This window comes from Rhododendron vialii, chromosome 4a (genome assembly GCF_030253575.1).
Source record: "Rhododendron vialii isolate Sample 1 chromosome 4a, ASM3025357v1".
In the NCBI taxonomy this organism is placed as follows: Eukaryota; Viridiplantae; Streptophyta; class Magnoliopsida; order Ericales; family Ericaceae; genus Rhododendron; species Rhododendron vialii.
This window is the reverse complement of record NC_080560.1, coordinates 37,254,684-37,276,098: the sequence shown is the minus strand read 5'-3', so window position 1 is coordinate 37,276,098 and position 21,415 is coordinate 37,254,684. Positions and strand designations below refer to the sequence as shown.

The following is a 21,415-nucleotide window of genomic DNA, read 5'->3' as shown; positions in this document are numbered from 1 at the left end:
GGAACGTATTTACACTATCGCACTTGGTAACATCCGTTCTGCAAGTTTTCCACACAACTGCTGGGATTCTGAAAGACCAGTGGAATGGCTGATGTATCCTTTCATTAAAGCCGTCAAGTCTTTGTTTATTTTGGTAGCCTACGAACCCACACCGGCAGGTCTAATGTGGACCTGCCCGGCATTGTAAACCCGGGACATCTAAAAGACACAGCCCGTGAGACCAGCACACCAGTTGAGACAATGTGTTGCCAATACAGACGTTTAGAAAGGCGTAGGGCAGAACAGCCCAAACAGTAGGACCCGTCAGGGCTCTTTATTTGAGGAGAATTCACCCAATTCGATTGTAAGTCTGGATGTGTAAATCATCTACAAAAAGTTTATATGTAGCCATCTATGACTCTTGCCTCCGAAGAAATAGATGGTTGGAAAGAGTGATTTGATCAGGCACTAATTGATTTAGGTGCTGGAGAACACCAAGAATGTCGAAAAACAGAATACCCTTTAGAAGATGGACAGGAGAATATAGAAAAACAAAAGACCCCGGTGATGGCCCAGACTGAGAATGACGAAAAACAGAAGATCCCTGGAGGAAACTGTGAAGGTAGAACAGGAAACCACGGCAGGCACAACACCGGAGAAGACTGCTGATAAGAAACAAGATCCAGAAATTAAAAATTAGCGCCATTTAGGAGATAGATTTCTATCTGAGAGCAAGATAAGCAAGAGGCAAAGCCATTTAATGGCTGCTGCTGTTATTACATGATAATGAATCAGAGAGAGACAGACAGAGACAGGGAGAGACCATGAGCGGTAGATTTAATTGGACATTTGCTTCTGTACATGCTACGTCGTCCCTTTTGTCCTAGAGTGACGACCTCAACTTCAACTTCTGGCTGTTCATTTTGGCCAAGGTACTAGTACTTGCAACTACACCGTATATGAAAACAAGATACAGGTTCATTGTCTCGAAAACATGCTCTTATACAAGTGCGAAGATGTGAACGATGATGAAAGGAAAAAGAAATTCATCTTGCTTGAGCAACGTCAGTACAGGGATAATTTGGCGAGTGTTAATGCTAAAACCTTGACTCCGTTTGCTATATCCTCATTGGAGGAAAATTCCTCAGGCTTGTGGCTGTATCCTGCAAAATCAAATTGACAAAATGCAGATTTGGTTCATTCTAGTTCCCTTTTTTGCAAATTTGCAATTATTTTTATGAGCGTGCAAATGTGCATTTGGTGTTTCTTATGAATTCAGTAGAACTATATGCATAGTTGGTTCAAGAATGAACTCAAGTCTATCATAGTGACATCTTTGATTGCACATTTGACCAGTTAAAAGGATTATTGAGGAAATAAATCATGTTTCACCGAAACAAAAGTAAGGTGTTGGTCACGGAGAGAGAGAGAGAGAGAGAGAGAGAGAGAGAGAGAGAGAGAGAGAGATCTACCTTTGTAACATGGAATGAATATCATTCCCATTGGAGATATTCTGCAAGGAAGTGAAACTGTAGGGTCAGTAGCTAATATTGAGTAAGATACCAGTAGATGCTAAATCATTTAATCGCTACAAGACTATTCTATGCTAATGCTTAACTACCACCACAACAATGAAGCACTAAAGTGCCAAATGAAAAATAGTATTTTCAACAGAAAGAAATCAAATCTGTGGAAAGAAAGCAAGAAAATTCAACTTTTTCTCCAGAGGACTCATTCAACCACGTTCGCAAGCAGAGTTTCTACGGCACCTTAACTTCACAAATGGCATTTCCGTACAGCAGGATGCCTCTTGGTGGCCCAATAAAGCAAAAAATTATGTCCACGGTGGATAATAATCATATATAATGGACCGCATGAAATTTTGTTTTTCCTTTGGGAGACCCAATGGCAATTCGTCACCAATGTCTCTAATATTTTCTTTTTGTTTTCGGGTGACATTTATGTCACAACCCATGAGAAAAGTGGGCAACTCTAAAAATCCACAATTTGGACAAAATACCACAACTTTTTTTTTTCCAATCTTCTATCTGCAAACCACACCAACAAAGAGTAGAGTACTCATAGAGCATTAAAATGAAGTTCTGCCTCTTTATTACCTGGCCATGAATAGGGAATCATGGTAAGCTCTGCTTATCATCAACTTATGAGCCAACTTTAGCTCTTGCGATGATGCTTCCATTGCCTTAATAATCGAGTCATGAGAAAGGGCTGGTGGATCCTGATTGACAATTTTGAATTCTGAGAGCTTGACATCCCGTTTTTGGGCTATGGCTAAAGCAGAATGATGTATTTTCTCAATCACAGTATTTCTTCGGTCTTCATCAATGTCTCGTGTATCTGCGACACAGAGAAAAACAAATCGGTCTCTGGAAGCTTAAACTGTGGCCACCAATGGTGTTGCCATAGGTGGTGGCCTGCAACCAAAGGCTGGGGCAGTTTGCCAGATGGATTTCCAGAGATGTAGATGGTGGTCAGAGGTAGGGCAGTCGCTGGAGGTGGTTCAATCACCAAAGGGGTCACCGGCAAGAGGATGAAAACTTGCCTTGAAAACAAGTTAAATAACCTTATTCTTTCTTCTTCTTTTGTTCTTTATTTTCCCAAATCAAAATATTGTTTCCCTTTGTTGTGGATACGAAAACAAACATCAAACATGCTTTTTGTTTCAGCTATTCAGATTTTCTTGTAAACAGAAACAAAAGACCGAAACAAACTTCACCAGACATGTTATACCCTATCACTTTCCCTTGATAAGTACCCTTACAAAGCCATGATCCAAACACATTACTCATATGGAACTAGAATCTAGAAAGATGTTATCCACTGATCAACGCACCTATTTCCAGGTGCGACTTGCTTGGGATGCTGTTGATTGCTCCAGGATGCAGCTCAAGGATACCTTATTATAAGAGGGGAAGGTTTGGAAGTATGTTAAGACTAATAAGATGAAAAAGATTGTAAAAAGCAAACAACTGGTCATTATTTATACAGAATTTGCTATATGACAACAGAACCACATCTCATTACAAAGGTAAAAAAGTGGCTTACCAACTGTACCAACGGTATCAATGGACCCGGAGTCCAACACATGTTTCTCCACAGCTAGTGCTAATTCTGCAGCAGCAAGACCTGCATCATTTCTGCTCAAACTGGTTTAGATACTGTGGTTTACATGTATAGAGCTGGCCTAGAAGACACACACAAGCACACACGCAAAGCCTCACACACAGAGACAGAGAGAGTAAAAAGTTTGACAGTTAAAGGGCCAAAACGATAAACAGGAACAAATTAGATAAAGGGACTATTCTACTAACCTATTTAGATAGATACAAGCTTATATTCCTATGTACGCAGCTCATAGAGTAATAGACCAGAATAGTATAAACGCATGATGTTTATGGAAAGAGTAGGGGCAAACTCAATCTGGCTTATAAAGAAACTCAAATGAAAACCAATCCTCGAGTACAACAAAATCTGCACTTAAAATGTAAAAAAGAAGGAAAAACAGATGTGCAAACATGAAAGGGAGACAAGTGTAAAGAACCTCAAATGTGATAATAAAAAAAAAAATTGTGTTAATCTCACACGTGAACAAACAAAATCGTGCACACCATTGAGGCTCATGATCCAATTAAATCCAATTTTGGTTTATCAATGGACCTCTTGTACTGATTTAAAGAAAACAAGATGAAATGCACTTGTACTGCTAGAAATGCACACCTATTTGGCATCAGCACAGCGCCTGCATGGCCACCGTTGCCTTCAAAATCCACTTTGATGCTTGCAGGAGCAGCTATTGCAGTCACAATACCAATAGAAATACCTGGATCCAAAGAAATAAGAAGAAGAATGAGCAGTAAAAGAAAAATAACCAGTTTAATTGCCGTTTTCAGAATCAGTTTTGCAGAAATTATTTTTGAAAATACGAAAACAATTATCAAAATCTTTTTTTATTTTAAGAGGAAATTGGTTTTAGACCATACGAAAGCATCTTCGTGACATTGGATATTGTTTATCTCAGCAAGTTTCCAAAGAACAAGACTCCTAAAACCATCTACCAAACAAGTATTACATAATTTCCGCCAAATGAATATGATAAACAGATTCTGAAAACTGCAACCATGCAGGGTTTTGAGTTAGTTAGTAAACACATAATAAGATTATTTTGAGCAGCAGCATACCTTCTTCCTCAAGAATAGGACCTTGCTCTATATGCAACTCCACAAAAGCGGAGTAAATTCCTTTCTTTAGAAAAACACTGGATAAGTCCTCTTCACCTTTTGCATAGCCAGCAGATCTTGCAGCATCAAGAAAAGATATATTTTTACTGTCAACTGTTTTCTTGAGAGCTTTCTCAAGTGCCTCGCTCCCTGCCATTAAACGGCTGCACAATTCGACTAGCATGTGAGAAACTTCAACATAGATACTTCAAATTTCCTTTTTGTATCATTTGCAACATAAGCAGCTGAAATAAACCATTTTTGCACGTAAGCAGCTAAAACAAACCAGTTTTTGGTAGGTAGCTGAAACAAACCCTCAGAAAAGGTAATTCAAAATGAGATCACAAAGGATTATGAGAGAATTACAGGGATATCAATCCAAAAAGGGAAAAAAAATAAAAATAAAAAATTACTTGTACAGGTGCATAAGAGGTGATTATATTGCAACTATGAGATGTCTATCTAACCTTCCCAAGCAGCCGATCCCAAAACGTGTAGGCTCTTCTGAGGTGAACATGATCACTTCCAAGGACCTCTTTGGCTTAAAACCGGACCTGTGAAAAGCCCCAATCAACGAAATACAACTACTATGGAGAAATAGATTTATTGTCTTCCGTGTTATAACTTAATAACAAATGTTCGTAGAAGCAAAATATTGTGGCCACTTGCAAAAAGAGAACTCTAAACTGACCAACATCCAAAAGCCTGTCTCTATGAAATTGCCTACCAGGCTACCATTCTTTTCAGACCACCTATTTCAGCTATATACCCAGGACTATATACTCTCTCTAATCACGAAGCCATGTGCCTTCACTCCATCTGAACCTAGGTCACTTTCAAGGGGTTTTCCTACTGTAATAACACCTTCCTCGTGAATCAGATTACACCTCGTATCTGGTGAAACCAATGGCTGCACATGTTAAAAAAAAAAACACTGCATTTGGGAACGTACACAACTATGCTTCACCGCAGCCTCTATTATTGACGCAAAGCCTTACGGACTCTCGTCGCACAGAAAAATATTCAATAATTATACGGTCACTTATCGTCAGTGTATAAGAACCACAAAATGGATACAGAGATTCGCCACAGAATAGATAATATGCTAGGTTACGGGGTTATTCTTTCTTCTTCAAACATGCTATACATCTCTTCTTTTGTTGCATGTCAACTAGCAACTTATGCTATGATCTTTTAGCGCTTCTAATCACTCCCAGCTCAATAATGGTGGAGCTTATGCACAAAACAAGATGATTTCCGGTCAAATCTCTAAAAGTATTACTTACCTAGCCCATAAGATTACTCAATCGGATTGTCATAAACAATAGAGTGACAAAGTCATTTTCTATAGCTGAATCAACTAATAAACTCGTAGAGTGGGTTCTGTTGTTGTTGTTATTGCTGCTTAGAACCGAACACACTTTGGACACATGGGGGGCATCTAAAACAAATTACTAGTTTGAAATAACTTGCCACTAAAAACTTGGAATATGATTACAACGATAATTTGTGAAATGCATAATAGTCATTTTGTTTATACTTCATTTCTAATATATTCAATGTAAAAGAACTTCATTTTACCTTGATATGGTTAAATCTGGACGTGTATACAATGTAGGAAACAAATAACAAATTTTGTCATGTCAAATCCTCAAATTTTGTAAAAAATTGGGGTGTCTTGGGTCAGGATATGAGCTTCTAAGGAGTCAACTAAAGCCCCCACAGATCTGGAAAACGTGTATCATAGCTGAATTGCATCTATCTTAGTACATCCATGACACAATAGTATTTTGAAAGTTCTATCATGTCTGTTGGAATACACTCATTTGCAACTGTAAGCCCACTTGCACACCTTTGCAGTACATTAATGGCTTCAATGGCACCCAAAACACCAACAACTCCATCATACTTCCCAGAGTAAGGAATTGCATCAATATGAGAACCTGTTGAAACTGCAGCTAGCTCTGGTTCATAGCCATCCCTGAATAGCAGCAAAGGAGACAAACGTGGTTGAACACTAATGACTATAGTATCCGTTCAGCAGAATCATCAGACAATGTTGCCACAATAAATGACGAAAAAATGTTCCCAGAGTTAAAGTATCTCAACAGTAAATTGTGAGCACAATATGACGCGGTTGAGACACTTCACATTTCCATAACTAACCTCTTAAGGATAAAAATCTTTGTGGAAGGAGAATACGCATGATGAAGTAACCATTGCTTCTATGAAGTAATGAAGAACAAAGATTATTGCGAAGTCTGTAATAAAAACTCTTAATAATGAAGGGCAGAAACTTGGATAAACCTCATTGTGATGCAACGTGACACACAACTTAGTGTGCATAAGTGCAGGGTACCTTTATATAACTCCAGAAAAAGATAAATATTTCCCATGCAGGAGGCCATTGCCTCGTGCAGTGGTAAGAGTTCAGCTCAAGTCTAAGGCAGCCACTTTGTGCAGGTTATACCCGGTGTTAAGTTTTCCCCATTCTACCATCCCTACACACCTTGGTTATCACAGTAGCACTGGGAAATGGCCATTTAGTGCTAGAGGAATTGGCATATCAGCAGACTTTATGTGATTTCTTTTCTTGGGGATCAGAGGTGGAATGTCATGCGAAAGAAAATTGCATACTTGTTTATGCAATTTGAAGATGGAAGCTAAGTGGGTTTTCAAAACGGTGTCCACATAGGGAGGATAGCATTCCACCTACATTGTGAGTTGTGAGTCTTGTGACTTAGAAAATCCAGTTTTGTGATTTATTTATGCCTGGAGCTCTTTCTCTCTGGACGTTCAACTGTGGGTCAAAGAAAGCAAATTAGCTCACAAAATAAAAAGCTTTATGAAAAACACAAAAAACTTTGTCATCCATATAACTGCAACTCCATGAAAGGATGACTGGAATAAGTGTTGCTTCCTGTCTCACGGTGCATCAAAACAATAAACATGCAACCATCTGTTGAAACAGAATCACCCACAAGAAAAAGTAACAGGTAGCAAAATAAAAAGGTTTCATTAAAAAGAAAAGAGAGCAAACGAAAGACGATACCATGGATACATTTGTCTCATCATATACTATAAGGAACAAAGGAGATTACTAGATCCTAGTGAAAATACAAGTGGAATAATTTGACCCGGGTAACAAGAACCCCTATATAATTTAAACCATCAGATAAGAACCAAAATATTCAGACATAGACTTACCACCGACCAAATATGTTGCCGACAGCATCCTCTCTAACAGAGAGACCAGCAAACCCCATTAAGTTTTTGATAAAACTGCAAAAAATATGAAAATAAATATTATTATTAAAATGGTTTATGGCTAAGCAACATAATGACTAGCTAGATCAGGTGTTATTGAACTTCACCAATGACATAAAACTGCTTGATACCCAACTGCATGTCTGTGGAATTAATAACAATAACCCTGAAAAAATGGTGACACTATACCCAAGAAGTTGCATCTCTCTCTCACACCTATATATTGACATATTGAAGTAGAAAAACAGGAGGCCCTTCGAAAACAAAACAGAATAAGGAAATGTGAAAATCCCAGAACTCCCAGAGAGTAACTATATCAATCTTTCTTTTGCATTCTGTTTCGTTATGATTGTGCATCCATCAAACTAGAGGTAATTGGGAAAAAAGGCCCGAAAAGAACCAAGTCCATAAAACAGAAAGCTAAGCTTTTCTCCACAGAACAGATAAGAACATTCTAGCCCAGCAAGGGGACTGTTTATGTTCAAGAATTAGTTCCCTCCATTTAATTTCATGAGTCGAATTGGATCATGCAATTTGGAGAATGGGGGAGATTAATAACAAGTCCTTGTTGACCAAATAAATAGGGCTGTCCAATATTTCTTGGCACTAAACAAGTACTATCTTTTAAGAGCACATTGATAATGTTGAAATTGAAAATGAAATTAGCAGGTCCTGTCTTCTCATCTAATAAGTGCAAATACAATCGTATTATCCCAGGCAAAGTACAGAGAGTCAAATTTCGCTAGTCCTAATCTAATGATTTAAAGAAAACAATTGTGACTTCATTTTTTCTGAATGATCATTCAAAGTGTAATTGATGAATGGAAAACACTGAAGAGAGATACAACCACAGTAAAAAAGTATACCAAAGATAAACCAAACAATTTCCCCCCCCCCAACACACACACACACACATGTTGTGCGCAACTAAAACTCTATGCCCATTTGTTTTGTTGAATCCCTCTAAAGACCCAACCACAACCAGGATTGATAATGGATAACATACGGAAGAGAAAAACTAACAAATGCATGTGCCAATCCAATGGAGAAACCAAATAAAAAACACAATGATAGGAAAGATTAAGATTTACATGATTCGGTACATTGCCTAAGTCCACAGGCAAACACAAGAGAAAAGGATGCCACTCATGCAGAGAGAATGAATGCTCCGAAGAACTACAAAGTCGATAGAACAAACTCTCACAAATAGACAAACTCACTGAACCTAAATTCAACTCTCAAAATCCTATTACCCTGAACAAGATCTTAACAAAAACCCATAATGGGTTTACCAAGGACCCAAAGGTCTTCAACCTGGTGTAGATTTTCCAAATGGCCAAAAACCTTGGAAGCCCCTCCGAGGGGGGCCTCCAAAACGACGATATTCCAATAAACCTACACTTCTTCCAATCCACTGAGAAGTCCAACGATATTAATAGGATCCAACTTCATGAACTTAGTCATGCTCATGAACCAAGAAATCCATTACCCTTCACCTACATGAATGAACCTGATGATACACTAAACAGCCGTAAAATAATCTGATGTGCCCCTTCCATGAATAAGGACCATGTGCTCAAGTACAACGGCAAGAAGACTGCATCTATTCAAAGAAATGACCCAAATGGAAGTCAAACCAGTTTATAACAACAACCTCGTGAACTCTCCAAAAGGTAAACCAATAAGACGATGCTATCAGATATGTGGCTGAAACTTCGTACTGAGTGTACATCAGTCTGCAGAAAAGAAGGGTTGGGAGTGAGAAGGCCAAAGTTATTCAATCAAGCCTTGTTGGGGAAATGACTTTGGAGATTTGCATGCGAAAGAGAAAGATGGTGGAGGAAGGTGATTGTAGCAAAAAATGGGTGTGGGAGGGGAGGGTGGTCTACTCGTAATGTAAGGCTACCATATGGGGTGGCGCTATGGAGGGGTATCATGAACAGGTGGGATGCCTTTGTAGATAACACTTATAAGGCGGTTGGTGACGGGAGAAGGGTGATGTTTTGGGTTTGGGATGATGTGTGGTGTGGGGATGTGAGCTTGCGAGTTGCTTTCCCTAACATTTACCTTCTAGCATGTGATAGAGATGCAACCATTGCATATTATCTTTCTTTTGATGAGGGGGTTATAGTTTGGGACATCTGCTTGAGAAGGCAAGTTCAAGATGGGGAGGAAGAGGATTTGATGGCTTTTTATGCTAGAGTGTATGGCATGCAAGGAATGGGAGAAGGGGAGGATGAGATGTGTTGGAAACTATCTAAGTCAGGATGTTTTCAAGTGAAATCTTATTATTATCAAGCGTTAGGTGGACGTGGAAATGTTTCTTTCTCTTGGCAAGCGATTTGGAAGACAGTGGCGCTGTTGAGGGTGAGTTTTTTTACTTGGTACACGGCTCAAGGCAAGATCCTCACCATCGATAATTTGAGTCGGAGGCAGAGAATCATTGATAATAGGTGTTGCATGTGTAAAAGGGATGCGGAGACGGTGGATCACCTTCCTATTCATTGCCCAGTAGCTTGGGAGCTTTGGTCCGTGGTGTTTTCTTGGTTTGGTTTAAATGGGCCATGTCAAGGAATGTTATTGAACTCTTGATTGCTTGGAACAGGGCTAGAGTGGACAAGAGAAGGAAGCGTGTGTGGGCCATGATCCCAGATGGGGAGGAAGAGGATTTGATGGCTTTTTATGCTAGAGTGTATGGCATGCAAGGAATGGGAGAAGGGGAGGATGAGATGCGTTGGAAACTGTCTAAGTCAGGATGTTTTCAAGTGAAATCTTATTATTATCAAGCGTTAGGTGGACGTGGAAATGTTTCTTTCTCTTGGCAAGCGATTTGGAAGACAGTGGCGCTGTTGAGGTGAGTTTTTTTACTTGGTACATGGCTCAAGGCAAGATCCTCACCATCGATAATTTGAGTCGGAGGCAGAGAATCATTGATAATAGGTGTTGCATGTGTAAAAGGGATGCGGAGACGGTGGATCACCTTCCTATTCATTGCCCAGTAGCTTGGGAGCTTTGGTCCGTGGTGTTTTCTTGGTTTGGTTTAAATGGGCCATGTCAAGGAATGTTATTGAACTCTTGATTGCTTGGAACAGGCCTAGAGTGGACAAGAGAAGGAAGCGTGTGTGGGCCATGATCCCTCTCTGCTTGATGTGGACTATATAGCGTGAAAGGAATTTGAGGTGCTTTGAAGGGGTTGAAAAGCCTTTATTTAGAATCAAAAGTTCTGCGGTTAGCAGTTTGTATAGTTGGGACAAGGGAGAATGTAATCCCTCTATTGATCAATTTTTAGATTGGTTTGAGCTTTTTTTGTCAAATAGGGGTGGTGTATAAGGCTTTTTATGTTGGTGGCCTTTTTTGTATACGGGCGGTATTCCCTTAATGCTGTGTTTCTAATATAAATACTTATCAAAAAAAAAAAAAAAAAATTTCAGTCCTTACCTGTTGGAAAAAACAAAAAGAACAAATCTAACACTGAAACCCTATATAACCATGATGGTAATTTCAACCAAAATATCTCCAACTGTGTAATATTGTAACACCTATTTTAGTAACATCCGCTCCACCCATGAGCCATTTGAAACCTCTTAATCTAGTTTATTGTTGGATCCAGTTTCATTTAAACAAAAGTAGTCATTGTTTGTCATGTCTTTGTTAATTATGTTTCCCACTCAAAATCCTAGGCCAATAATCAAAGCACTGTATAGATCAGAGAATTTCTAGAGCATACCTCCTAGCTAATACGTCCTTCTCACTGTACAGGATCCTTGTAACTGACGGTGCAGGTGTATCCGAGAATGCTGACAGCTCATCAATCTATACCATTAAGCAAAGTCAGAAATGAAACTTGTAACAATTCCTCGCAAGACAACGACAAATGTCTATTTGAAAAAGAACTGGTCTATTCCAAATCTGTTTTGCCCATCAGTAGGTTTTTAGTTTTGTTTGATTACCAGCTTTTGGGAGTCTTATCTCAGTGTTCGGGGATACGCCTTCCTTGAAATTTTTCTTCGTTTCTCTTCAATCGAAGCTTATTTACCAAAAGGTAAAGAAAAGGACGAAACTTATGCCAATAGGTAGTTGGATGTTTTCCTGGCATTGCACCAGTTCAACTTGTTTTACTGCTTTATAAATAGGCTCTCTGTACTTTCATAAAATCATCACTGATACATCAAAGCATGCAATATAGATCCGTCTAAATGCTTGTTGAATTGGAGTAGCATCATGCCTCCTTCACTTGACATGTGGAGTTTAAATACCATCTAAAGTGGAAACTTTAATCATCTGATATCTGACGTCAATAATCTTGAGTGTCATCTTTCCAAAATATATGAGAATTGAGAAATAACCCCATAAGACTTTCTTTTGACTTTTGGCGGTTGTGGTGGCTTAAACTTCTAAATGGCACCAAAAGTTGATAGTTTTCAAGGGTCCTGAACATATACCTATAAGCTCCCGGACACCATTACCTTGCGAGCCGGTTTTCAAGGGTGAGTTCAACACAAGCCCCGAGTGTTTGTATCACTTGGTATAAGAGCAAGTCACGAGATAAATTATTGGATCAGATGCTACTGATTCGAGTTATGTGTTCGGATGAGTGGCGCGTTAGCAGCTCCATGGAGCCGGGGCAGAAAATGCTTTTTAAGTTCAAGGAAGGCCAAAATGTTGTGCCCAACAGAGTTTGAGAAGGGAATTGAATAAGGTAAGTACTACGTCCTTGCATACTAATTGGTGAGTGACGCTGCCCAAAGAGAAAGGGCTACCATTCGGTAAATGCTGATGGAGTGGGCATCGCATGGTGGTATGTCACAATCCCCAATCAATTCTAAGCAGCCCTAAACATATGAATAGAAGCTCTTGGACACCCTATCCTAGCAAGGCGAATTTAATGGGTGAGTTGAGTTCTACTTCACAATTTCTATCATGCCCTAAAGTCTTTTAAAAAGTCCTTAGTTCGGAGCGGAGAAAAAATTTAACACTACTTTAGGATGACTACACATGAAATAAGGGGGCTTGAGCTCAAATTTCCAGATTGATTATGATCCCTCCACCCCTTTGATAATCCCGTCAAACAATCAGGTCCTCATAAGATATGCAATCCCATTGGACTAAAAGTGATGGGATTCATAAACCACACTCTCATGGTATCGTATTTCCCATACTTTGTGGGATTAAACATCTGATGCATGATTAATCCTCCGGACCGTAAGAATTTTAACCAAACATCAAATATGGTCTACTCCAATGCTTGTATCTGGTTAAAAAAAGGGACCTCAAATCCACTCATCCTAATGCACTGCTGGAAAATATCAAAACAAAGATATATTCCCGGTAGACCAAGTAAAATTCCATACAGAACAATAGTGGATTAGATAAATTTCATGGGCTAATGAATCATTTGCACAGCGAGACCACATCAAAACCATCCTCTTCAACCGGGGAATCACTAGAAATTTGAGAAGCGTACATCATCAGTATTCAATATTTTCTGGCTCAACCCACTTCAGATAATACAAGAAAAAGGGAAAAACGAAATGATTGAGACAATTTGCATAAGTACCTGTTTCTGTAAGCTTAGGGTGTCCACTGATAGCAAGGATAAAGAGTTAGGGAAATGGGGTTCCTGAATTGGGTACCCAGAGAAATCTTGCATAGTCTTGATCGTTGTTGGGTCTTCTCCATCTTGGTGCGCTTTGATTCCATGGCAGCAACAGAGCAGAAATACAGGAGAGAGAACGAGGAGAGAGAATCTCAGAGCCATAACTGTTTTCATCAATTTGGTGTATCGTTGTTTTGGTTAGCTATGACACTGTGGAATTGTGGCTGTCACATGTGATAGATATAGTAGGGGTATTTCATAAGGGACAAATCCAACTTTAATCCACGAATAATAGTGGTGGGATTACAGGGGTGGGAGTCCTACGTTAAACAGACAAATGCTGATGCGGATCAAAAAAAAGAGACAAATGCTGACTCTCTCTCTCTTTCTCTCTGTCCTACGTTAAAAAGACAAATGCTCTCTCTCTCTCTCTCTCTCTCTCTCTCTCTCTCTCTCTCTCCATGCCTGTATTTGTTTGTTTTACTTATTACTGTAGTATCATCTTCCATTAAAAAATGGGAAAAAATATTCAATTTAATTTTTTATTCCTCTAACTATCAATATCTAATCGATACTGCTAAAAATTTTGGAATGAATTTTCAATTCAAGCAGTCAAATAAAATTAGCAATTTGAATCAAATTAGTAGAATTAGGAGTATCTTAAATCGGGGGAGCCTACGTCTTCAACCCATGTCTTCAAATTAAAAATGTCAAATTTTTTTAAGGCTCATGTACTATTTTGACGTTTTCAAATTCAACTGTAAAAACCCGGTATTTTTAATAAATAATAAAAATCATCAAAACAAAAATATTATTTTTGCTCGTTAGTTTATTAAATGCGAAAAATTATTTATGTCGTCACACCAATTTTATTCCGTAATCGATTGCGTGTGCGCGCGTGCTTGACGAGTAATTTTCCTTGTGGGGACTTTGGTTGCACTAGGTAATCTTTCCTAACCAAAAACTTATTTGTCCCAGCCACATTTTTCCTTATACGTGGCCCTTTTCCACTCAATTGTTCCACCGAACTACCCATCCAATTTCCCTAACAATCCTAAACTAACTGAAGCAAACAAAATACTCCTTTAAACATCTTCCATCTAACTTGTCAATGTATAACCATTTTTGTCACCTCCTTTTCTCTAACCAGTAAGAAGTCGACAACCACCTAAGAAACCTTCCTTTAACTCCCAAACAAAAGTATTCAACCTGCACTATATTACCCAAGAGATATATACTCCTCCCCATATTACTCTTCTTTCTTTCCTTTCTTCTTTTATGAACACCAACACACACTTCGGCAGAGAGAAAGAGAGAATTGTAGAGAGAGAGAGAAGAACAGCCAGCCACTCCTCTGACCCTCAGCAACCGGTTCTCACTTCCTCCTTATCAACCGGCCACTCCTTCTTATCATCATTGCCGAGCTCACCACCACCGATCACCGAGCCCACCACCAAAACCAGCCCATCCCAGTCACGAAACCCACCTATTAATCAATCCTTTCGAGCTCTGAAATCAACCCCATTCCGGCTCCGAAACATAGCTTCGTTTTCTCTCCGAAACGGTTCGAAAAGTCTGCTCGTTCAAGCTCCGGTACTCGCTGCAAAACAGTCCGGAAAGCAGCCGAGCTTCGCCACCTCTCATCACCATCCGGAGCAGCCACCACCACCGGAGGCATCTCCACTGCCGTACACTACCACCTTTCGACCAAGCCGCCGCCACTCCGACCCGTCCTGAAATCTCTCCGAAAACTGTTTCGCCGGACGAGAGGTAATTCGGAACTCGCCTCCCTAAATATAAATTATATTCCGTATTGATTGTTTCGTGTTTCGGTATGATAATAACTAAACCCAACGTCGCCGGTTGAGTGGGCCGAAACTCATTGTTTTTCCGTTGAAAACAGCCACTGGAAATTGAAAAAAAAAAAAAGAAAAAAGAAAAAAAGATTTTAGAACAATTACAGTTTAACCCTTGAGTTTGATTAACTTATAGATTCAATCCCGATTTATTAAAATCTAGTATCATAAGTCCCAACATTAATTAGTTTCGAGGCAATCCTAGTTTGATTGCAAATATGATTTTCTTTCTAATACCGTCAATACCCCGAGATGATTAAGACTAAACGGGGATTTTGAGCTTTGAAAAAGAAAAGAAAAAATAATAAGGATCACTTAAATTATTTTAATCGCATGATTAATTCTATGGCATGATAAAATTTATCGCATGATTATTTTTGTGGCATGATTAGTTCTATAGTAAGATTTATTTTATAGCTCAATTAAACATTATTAGCATGATGGCCTGTATTGTAGAAATGTGGATTATGTGAAATGTTGTTGTACTGATAGATTAGACAAATAGGTTCCCTGGGTGGTTTACGATGAGAGAACTGATAGACGTTAAGTTGAGGGAAATCAAATAATGTGTGGAAAGGGTGTGTGTTGTGGAAATCTGAAATGGGTGACCAGGTAGGGCCATTGTGATCTCAAAAGTACTATTATGGGTGACCAGGTAGGGCCCAGGGTGCTAATCAAGGCCCAGTGTGTGATGTGTTGTGTGCGACCCTAACAGACGGTTACGTCATGGGTAACTTAACCCCTTGCTATGGTCTGAGTGAAACATATTTACTTAAGACCCCGGTGCAGGACAAGCAAGAGGTGTGTTGTCCTATGAAACGGGCGGAGTTAGTGGTATGGGAGGAAAGGATCTTGTGGGGAAGATCCCTAGAATTCACTTAAGTTAAAGGATAGTAATGAAAGAAAGGTTGATTGTTCTCTTTTTATGTTATTTTTAATGCGTGTCAATTATATTCCTATTGTTTGTAAGTTATGGGTTTGGGTGGGTTTTGGCTACTGAGCGTCATCGCTCATGGTACTATGTTGCCCTGGTAACTCGAACGCCAGGTATTGAAGACGGAACAGAAGGGCGTAAGCAAAGAATGATTTGACGTTGACCGAAGAAGATATTATCGAACTCTGGTTACACCCTTAGTTGCTCTGTAATTTCTATTTAACTATTTTAATACTCCATTGTACAGTAAGAGAATCTAACAAAATATTTTAAGGTCGATACGTTGCAATTTGATTGGAATTGACAGAACTTTTGGGATTTTAATGCTTCAAAGTTTATTTGGAAATTATAATAGTTGATTTATTCGAAACGGTTGTAATATAATGACATATGCTTTTGAAATGGTGATAAAGTAAACTTATGAATTTCTTTTGTGAAAATAATCTTTTAAATATTTTATTAATGTCTCCGAATTTTCGGGGCGTTACATCGACATCAGCAAACTCTGATGTCAAATTCTAAGTATTAAAGTACAAAATATTTACTACTTATTGAATTCTAAATGGGCACGAGAAGATAAATTTGAAGCAAATGACGTGTAGCTTAAGAGAACGTCAAACATTACCCTTTTTTTGCTATATGAGATTTAAAGACATAGGTTGAAGATTCTCACGGCTCAAAAGTTTGACGATTACTATAATTGGTAGAACCATGTTAGGGATGATGGAAAAAATTCGAAAATACCCGGGATAGAGAAATGAATAGTTTAGATTCACATTGATGCTTGAGTTATATACGTCAAAGTGAATCTCAATAATTAATTTAACTTTTCTGGACATTGTCGGGAAAAAAATTTGTGAATCCTGAAATTTTCGTAATTGGCAAGCCTCTTCTCATTATCTCTTCCGCAATGGACACAGAAAAAAACATTTACTAGAAGTAAAAAAGATAAAAGGTTTTATCCGATATGCTCTTGCAGTGTTTTTGGTTCACAAATGACACTTATTGGCGTAATGTCTCTAGAATAAATTGAAGCGAGGAAGACATAGCTGCACTAAATCTAGCCAGTTTAAAGAGTTAGAAGCGAGGCGAGTTTCGTCATGTAAAATAGTTCAGTAAAGTGGCCTTGATATTTGGCTTTTGGTGAAATGGTAATCCATGCCCCTTGTATAAATCGAGCGTTAATTTCCCATGCTGATACCGGACTAAAATAAAATATATCCCCCAACAATCATTCTTCTTGACGACTCCATAGGCATAACAATGAGCAATGAGCACAAAACGATCTTTTCCTAGTTGTACAAATTTACGACCTTACCCTGGTGTCGGTAAATTTCCATTTGCTGTTTACATTGTAAAGTGACCCTGCAAATGTAAATTTCCATTTGCTGTTTACATTGTAAATTTATGATCGTGCTGCGCAGCTTCCGGCGAGATTTTTCCGGCATCGGTCCGACGATTGGAGACGTTCACCGCGTAGAGCTCGTCAAGTTCTACATGTGCACCAAAAATCTGCTCGATCAAATATTGTTAAATACCTAATCGGAACATATATAACTTTAAAAAAATGAATCCTAATGGATACGAAACACTGGATCAAAACCACTAAATCCCTTTTTTTCAAGTTATATAATTTTGAAAATTTTGCTGGGAGAACTATCTTACCCTTTCCATGACCAAACCAATTTGTAACATGCACCGGGAAGTGCTACAATACACACTTTTTATTTTGGTGTGTATTATATGTACCCTCGTTAAAACACATCAAAATGTTTTGATTCTCAAAATATTATGAATCTATTGGTAAAAACTTACGAATCATATTGATGAAAAATTATGAATTTTTAGTATAAAAGTTACGATACGAAATAAAACTAGTGAATGCCCGTGCCTGAAGGCACGGCTCAAACATTCAACACATCAAATCAATAATGGGCTCACATGTAATATCTCAACCCCCTGTCCAACGATTCCAAGTTCCAACTACGAAAAAAATAGCAAGCATACCCGTTGATCTGGATAACTTGATTCTGTATATATAAAATTCAGAGTTATCATGAATCATTCCCTATTCAAAACAACGATGAAAACATAAAAACGCAACAAAAACCCAGTAGTAAACCTGGGAATAGATTTTCTACCATACACCCTTTTAGTCATGACTCATGAGACTAATGATCGAATTATTCCACTGGTAAACAACCCCTCATGCCAATAAAAAAATTGCATGTGGAATCGGAGATACCTAAAAGTACTCTCTCCACGATAATGAAACTCCAACCAAAATCGCACTGGCACAAATTACGACTCTGAAAATTTAAGAGTGACAACATATGCAGAAACCAATTCAATCTCAACCTGAAGAATTTATTCAGCCCTTGCATTGTTGAATCACATTCAATCTCAATAACTTTTCTACTATCATTCACCCCTTGCTGCTATCAAGGCATAAATAAAAAACAACAAAATTAGAGATAAAAGAAAAGATCATTTTACACAAATCTAACACAGTTGCAAAACACTAACAAAATACTACTATATTGTATTCCATTAGGGTTCACCTCTCTGAAACCTGAAAATGGGGCAAGAGAAACAACAAAATAAGGATGATTTATGTCAACAAAGTAAAGATGAAATGAGCATTAATTACGGAGTACTATAAAAAACTAATAGTGACTAAAGGAAGATCATTAATGTGCACAACACCATTCAAAATACATTTAGATCCGTAATGAGCTATAGAGTACACCAATACGATTATTTCCCCCCTAAAGGCCCTTGCAACCTCATGGTAACAAAACCCGTGCGATTATTGACCACCTTTGACAAATCTAAAGTTGACTTTCCTGTGAATGTCTGCTGAAAAAATAGGCTTCTCGTAGGGCCCATCCTTATTTAAAAGTGGATTCATAAAAGAACAAAGAACAGATCATTTTAAATTATCCAAGTAATTGTCCACCTTCTTTTGCAGCTATTTGACTGTGTTCAGTGACTATAGTGTTAAGCAGTATCAAGGTAATCGCTGAAAAAACAAACATAAACCTGAACACAGAGCAATTTGAACATACCAATTCTTGAATTAGTCCATGAAGAAAAAGAAGACTAAATGATAGCATATCACCAAAAGGAAGCCAATGAATGGACCTTCATATAGTTATCAAAACCATACGTAGAAAAAGCAACAAAAAATATGACGATAAGAGTTTCTAATTAAAACATGCTAGTTGATAAGTATGAGAACTAACCATGAAATTATTATGTATTCCCCAATCATTGGGGGTATAGGAAGGATAAGATTGGAGATAGACCTATCATTTGGTAGGCCTAGAGACCCAACAGTGTGCAGACACTTCTTTGTCATTGACATAAAAAAAATACAGTTGAAGAGCAATTACATATAAAGAATACCGAATTTGATTTAAAATGTCCATATCGTAAAGCAAAAGTCAATTCACTTAGACTCTAGCATTCTACTTGCTGACGTACTGCACCTCACCAACAATGCAAATAATTTGATCCCCATCATAGATATACCAAAAACCTAAAATGTGGAAAAGTAAGTAGTTTTTGATAACATCAAAAAGAGGCTCTTTGAATGTTTCTCTTCTTGTGGCTGATATTGTATCGTCTCTATAAGAGTGTGTTGTGAGCTTAATCAGATGCAACGTGCAAATGAAATAAAAATGAAGTGGAAATTCATATTTAGCAAGACGTAAACTTGTTTGGACGGTGACTGTAGCAGGTGTGGACAGTATTGGCAGAGCTTTAGAGCAATCTATGAGTGTAGGTGTGAGTAGTAGGTATGGACGGTGACTGTCAATGCTTAGTTGTAAGAATACACCAATGGAACTGACCACCGCCTCACTGACAGGCTGCCAACCAGTTCACCATCTCACCACCTGACCGTTGCCATAGAAAGTCACCCATAGAAGATGGGCACCTACAACTACGTGCACGTAACTGCAACTAAATATTTATTCAACATTTTTGTAATATATTTTCTTCTTTTCATAACCTTCCTAAAAAACTAAAGCACAATCACATTCACAGCAGTTCGATTGGAAGTGCACAAATTAAGGAAGAAAATCCACACGCAACTTTATACTAATGAAAGCATATAAATTGTGGTCGAAGCATTTTATGTAAGTTACCAACAAAAATATTCGAGAAGAACTTACCCAAAAGAAACATTTAAGAAGTTACCAACAGAAAATATCAGGAAGCCCATAAATTTTGTTGCTTTTGTTTCCTTGCCCCCTGATGCTAATTATTCAGTTCTACAATTTTATTTTTTAGGTATCTGAATGGAGTTCTATAATTTTATTTCTACCACGCATTTTAACAAACACCTTGAATGCAATGAACGTATGTTATGTGTGATTAATAAGAAACCAAAAACAAGCAATAATTGCAAACTTCAAAACAGAAAAGGGTATTGAACGAATTAAAAATGGAACTTACAAAGGCTGTTTATGTACATAGAGAAGTTGCCTCGTATATTGTTCCGGATCATGTGTTGGTGACCTATGATTCTCGTTTCAAGTAAAGGACCACTGACTCTGACAAATATAAATTAGTCCATAATTGAACCCATCAAAACATAAATCATCAACCCACCACAAATTTTCTTTGAGAAAAAAAAAACGATGAATGAAATAACAAAAATAAATAAATAAACAGATATAATCAAAAACCCAAAAAATTACCATCATCTACCCCTGGGAACAGTAAGATGGATATCGAGATCGGGATACACTTTGATGTTGAGAAATCTAGGATCGTTGTCTTCTGGTTGTTCTTCTCGTACGTCCTTTGGCCATCGTGCAATTGGTCAGATCTGCAAGTTAAACCTTCAATTAGAAAAGTAAATACACGAAACAGGGGAGAGAGAAATTAGGGTTCAAGAAGACTCTCGTGGTGATCGAAGGACCTCTCACTGAAGAAGAAGATGGTAGAGAGAGAGAACTAACCAAGAAAACATGGAGAGTGAGAGATTGAGAGAAACTTGACCTTTCCCCCAATTCGTTGGTTTCTCCCACTTTCTCTTGTTGCCTTTTGGACTTCGAATGGATAGAGGGGAGGAGACTTAGACGGAGGAAAAGGAGAGATGAGGTCTGGATTTTGGATTTTCAAAATCAACGTGTGTGAGAGAGAGAATATTTTCTGGGATTCCTTCCTCCCTCGCTAAAATGTCTCCCAAAAGTTAAGTATTTACAGACTTGCCATTTTGTAGAATGGAGGACAGAGATTTATGTAGAAGGAAAGGATAAATCTGGAGCGTTGGTTATCTTTTGGATTCAAACACAGCTCTGTTTTATTATATAGATATTATGAATGACAAGTCTTATAACTAATTTTATATGAGGTGACACTATATAAACTACATAATAGGTGCATATATTACACACCTTAGTATGTATCGAAGACTTTTTCCATGCGGCAATGGAAATAAACAGAAAGAAAGAAAGAAAATAAATGAGTCTGTACGGAGTATTTCCTTTTTCATTTCGAAGCATCATTTCCTCGTGTTCCAAAGAACACCTCC

The 21,415-nt window shown here is 38.2% G+C and overlaps 1 protein-coding gene and 1 long non-coding RNA gene across 2 annotated transcripts; both read right to left on the bottom strand.

Annotated features, from left to right (window-relative positions):
• Window positions 1-939: 939 nt before the first annotated feature.
• On the bottom strand, window positions 940-13,455 carry LOC131324172 (ureidoglycolate hydrolase). The gene is made up of 12 exons (XM_058356021.1): window positions 13,042-13,455; window positions 11,212-11,297; window positions 7,425-7,499; window positions 6,070-6,198; window positions 4,685-4,771; window positions 4,179-4,381; window positions 3,718-3,820; window positions 3,046-3,137; window positions 2,834-2,896; window positions 2,097-2,337; window positions 1,452-1,492; window positions 940-1,142 (listed from the first exon to the last, which is right to left on the bottom strand). The coding sequence occupies exons 1-12, from the start codon at window positions 13,252-13,254 to the stop codon at window positions 1,045-1,047; spliced, it is 1,431 nt and encodes a 476-aa protein (XP_058212004.1). The 5' UTR covers window positions 13,255-13,455; the 3' UTR covers window positions 940-1,044.
• A 4,755-nt stretch (window positions 13,456-18,210) lies between these two features.
• On the bottom strand, window positions 18,211-21,061 carry LOC131324171 (uncharacterized). The gene is made up of 4 exons (XR_009199249.1): window positions 20,841-21,061; window positions 20,577-20,707; window positions 20,332-20,429; window positions 18,211-18,892 (listed from the first exon to the last, which is right to left on the bottom strand). It is a non-coding gene; the product is annotated as an uncharacterized LOC131324171 (long non-coding RNA).
• Window positions 21,062-21,415: the final 354 nt, after the last annotated feature.

What these genes read in the sequence shown, in the direction of transcription:
- LOC131324172 (XM_058356021.1), bottom strand. Translation starts at nt 13,254, where the DNA reads ATGAAAACAGTTATGGCTCTGAGATTCTCTCTCCTCGTTCTCTCTCCT. An exon ending in GGCAACATATTTGGTCGGTG is followed by an intron (nt 6,199 to 7,424) that starts GTAAGTCTATGT and finishes GCTGCTATTCAG; the next exon opens with GGATGGCTATGAACCAGAGC. An exon ending in TGATACCGTTGGTACAGTTG is followed by an intron (nt 2,897 to 3,045) that starts GTAAGCCACTTT and finishes TCTTATAATAAG; the next exon opens with GTATCCTTGAGCTGCATCCT.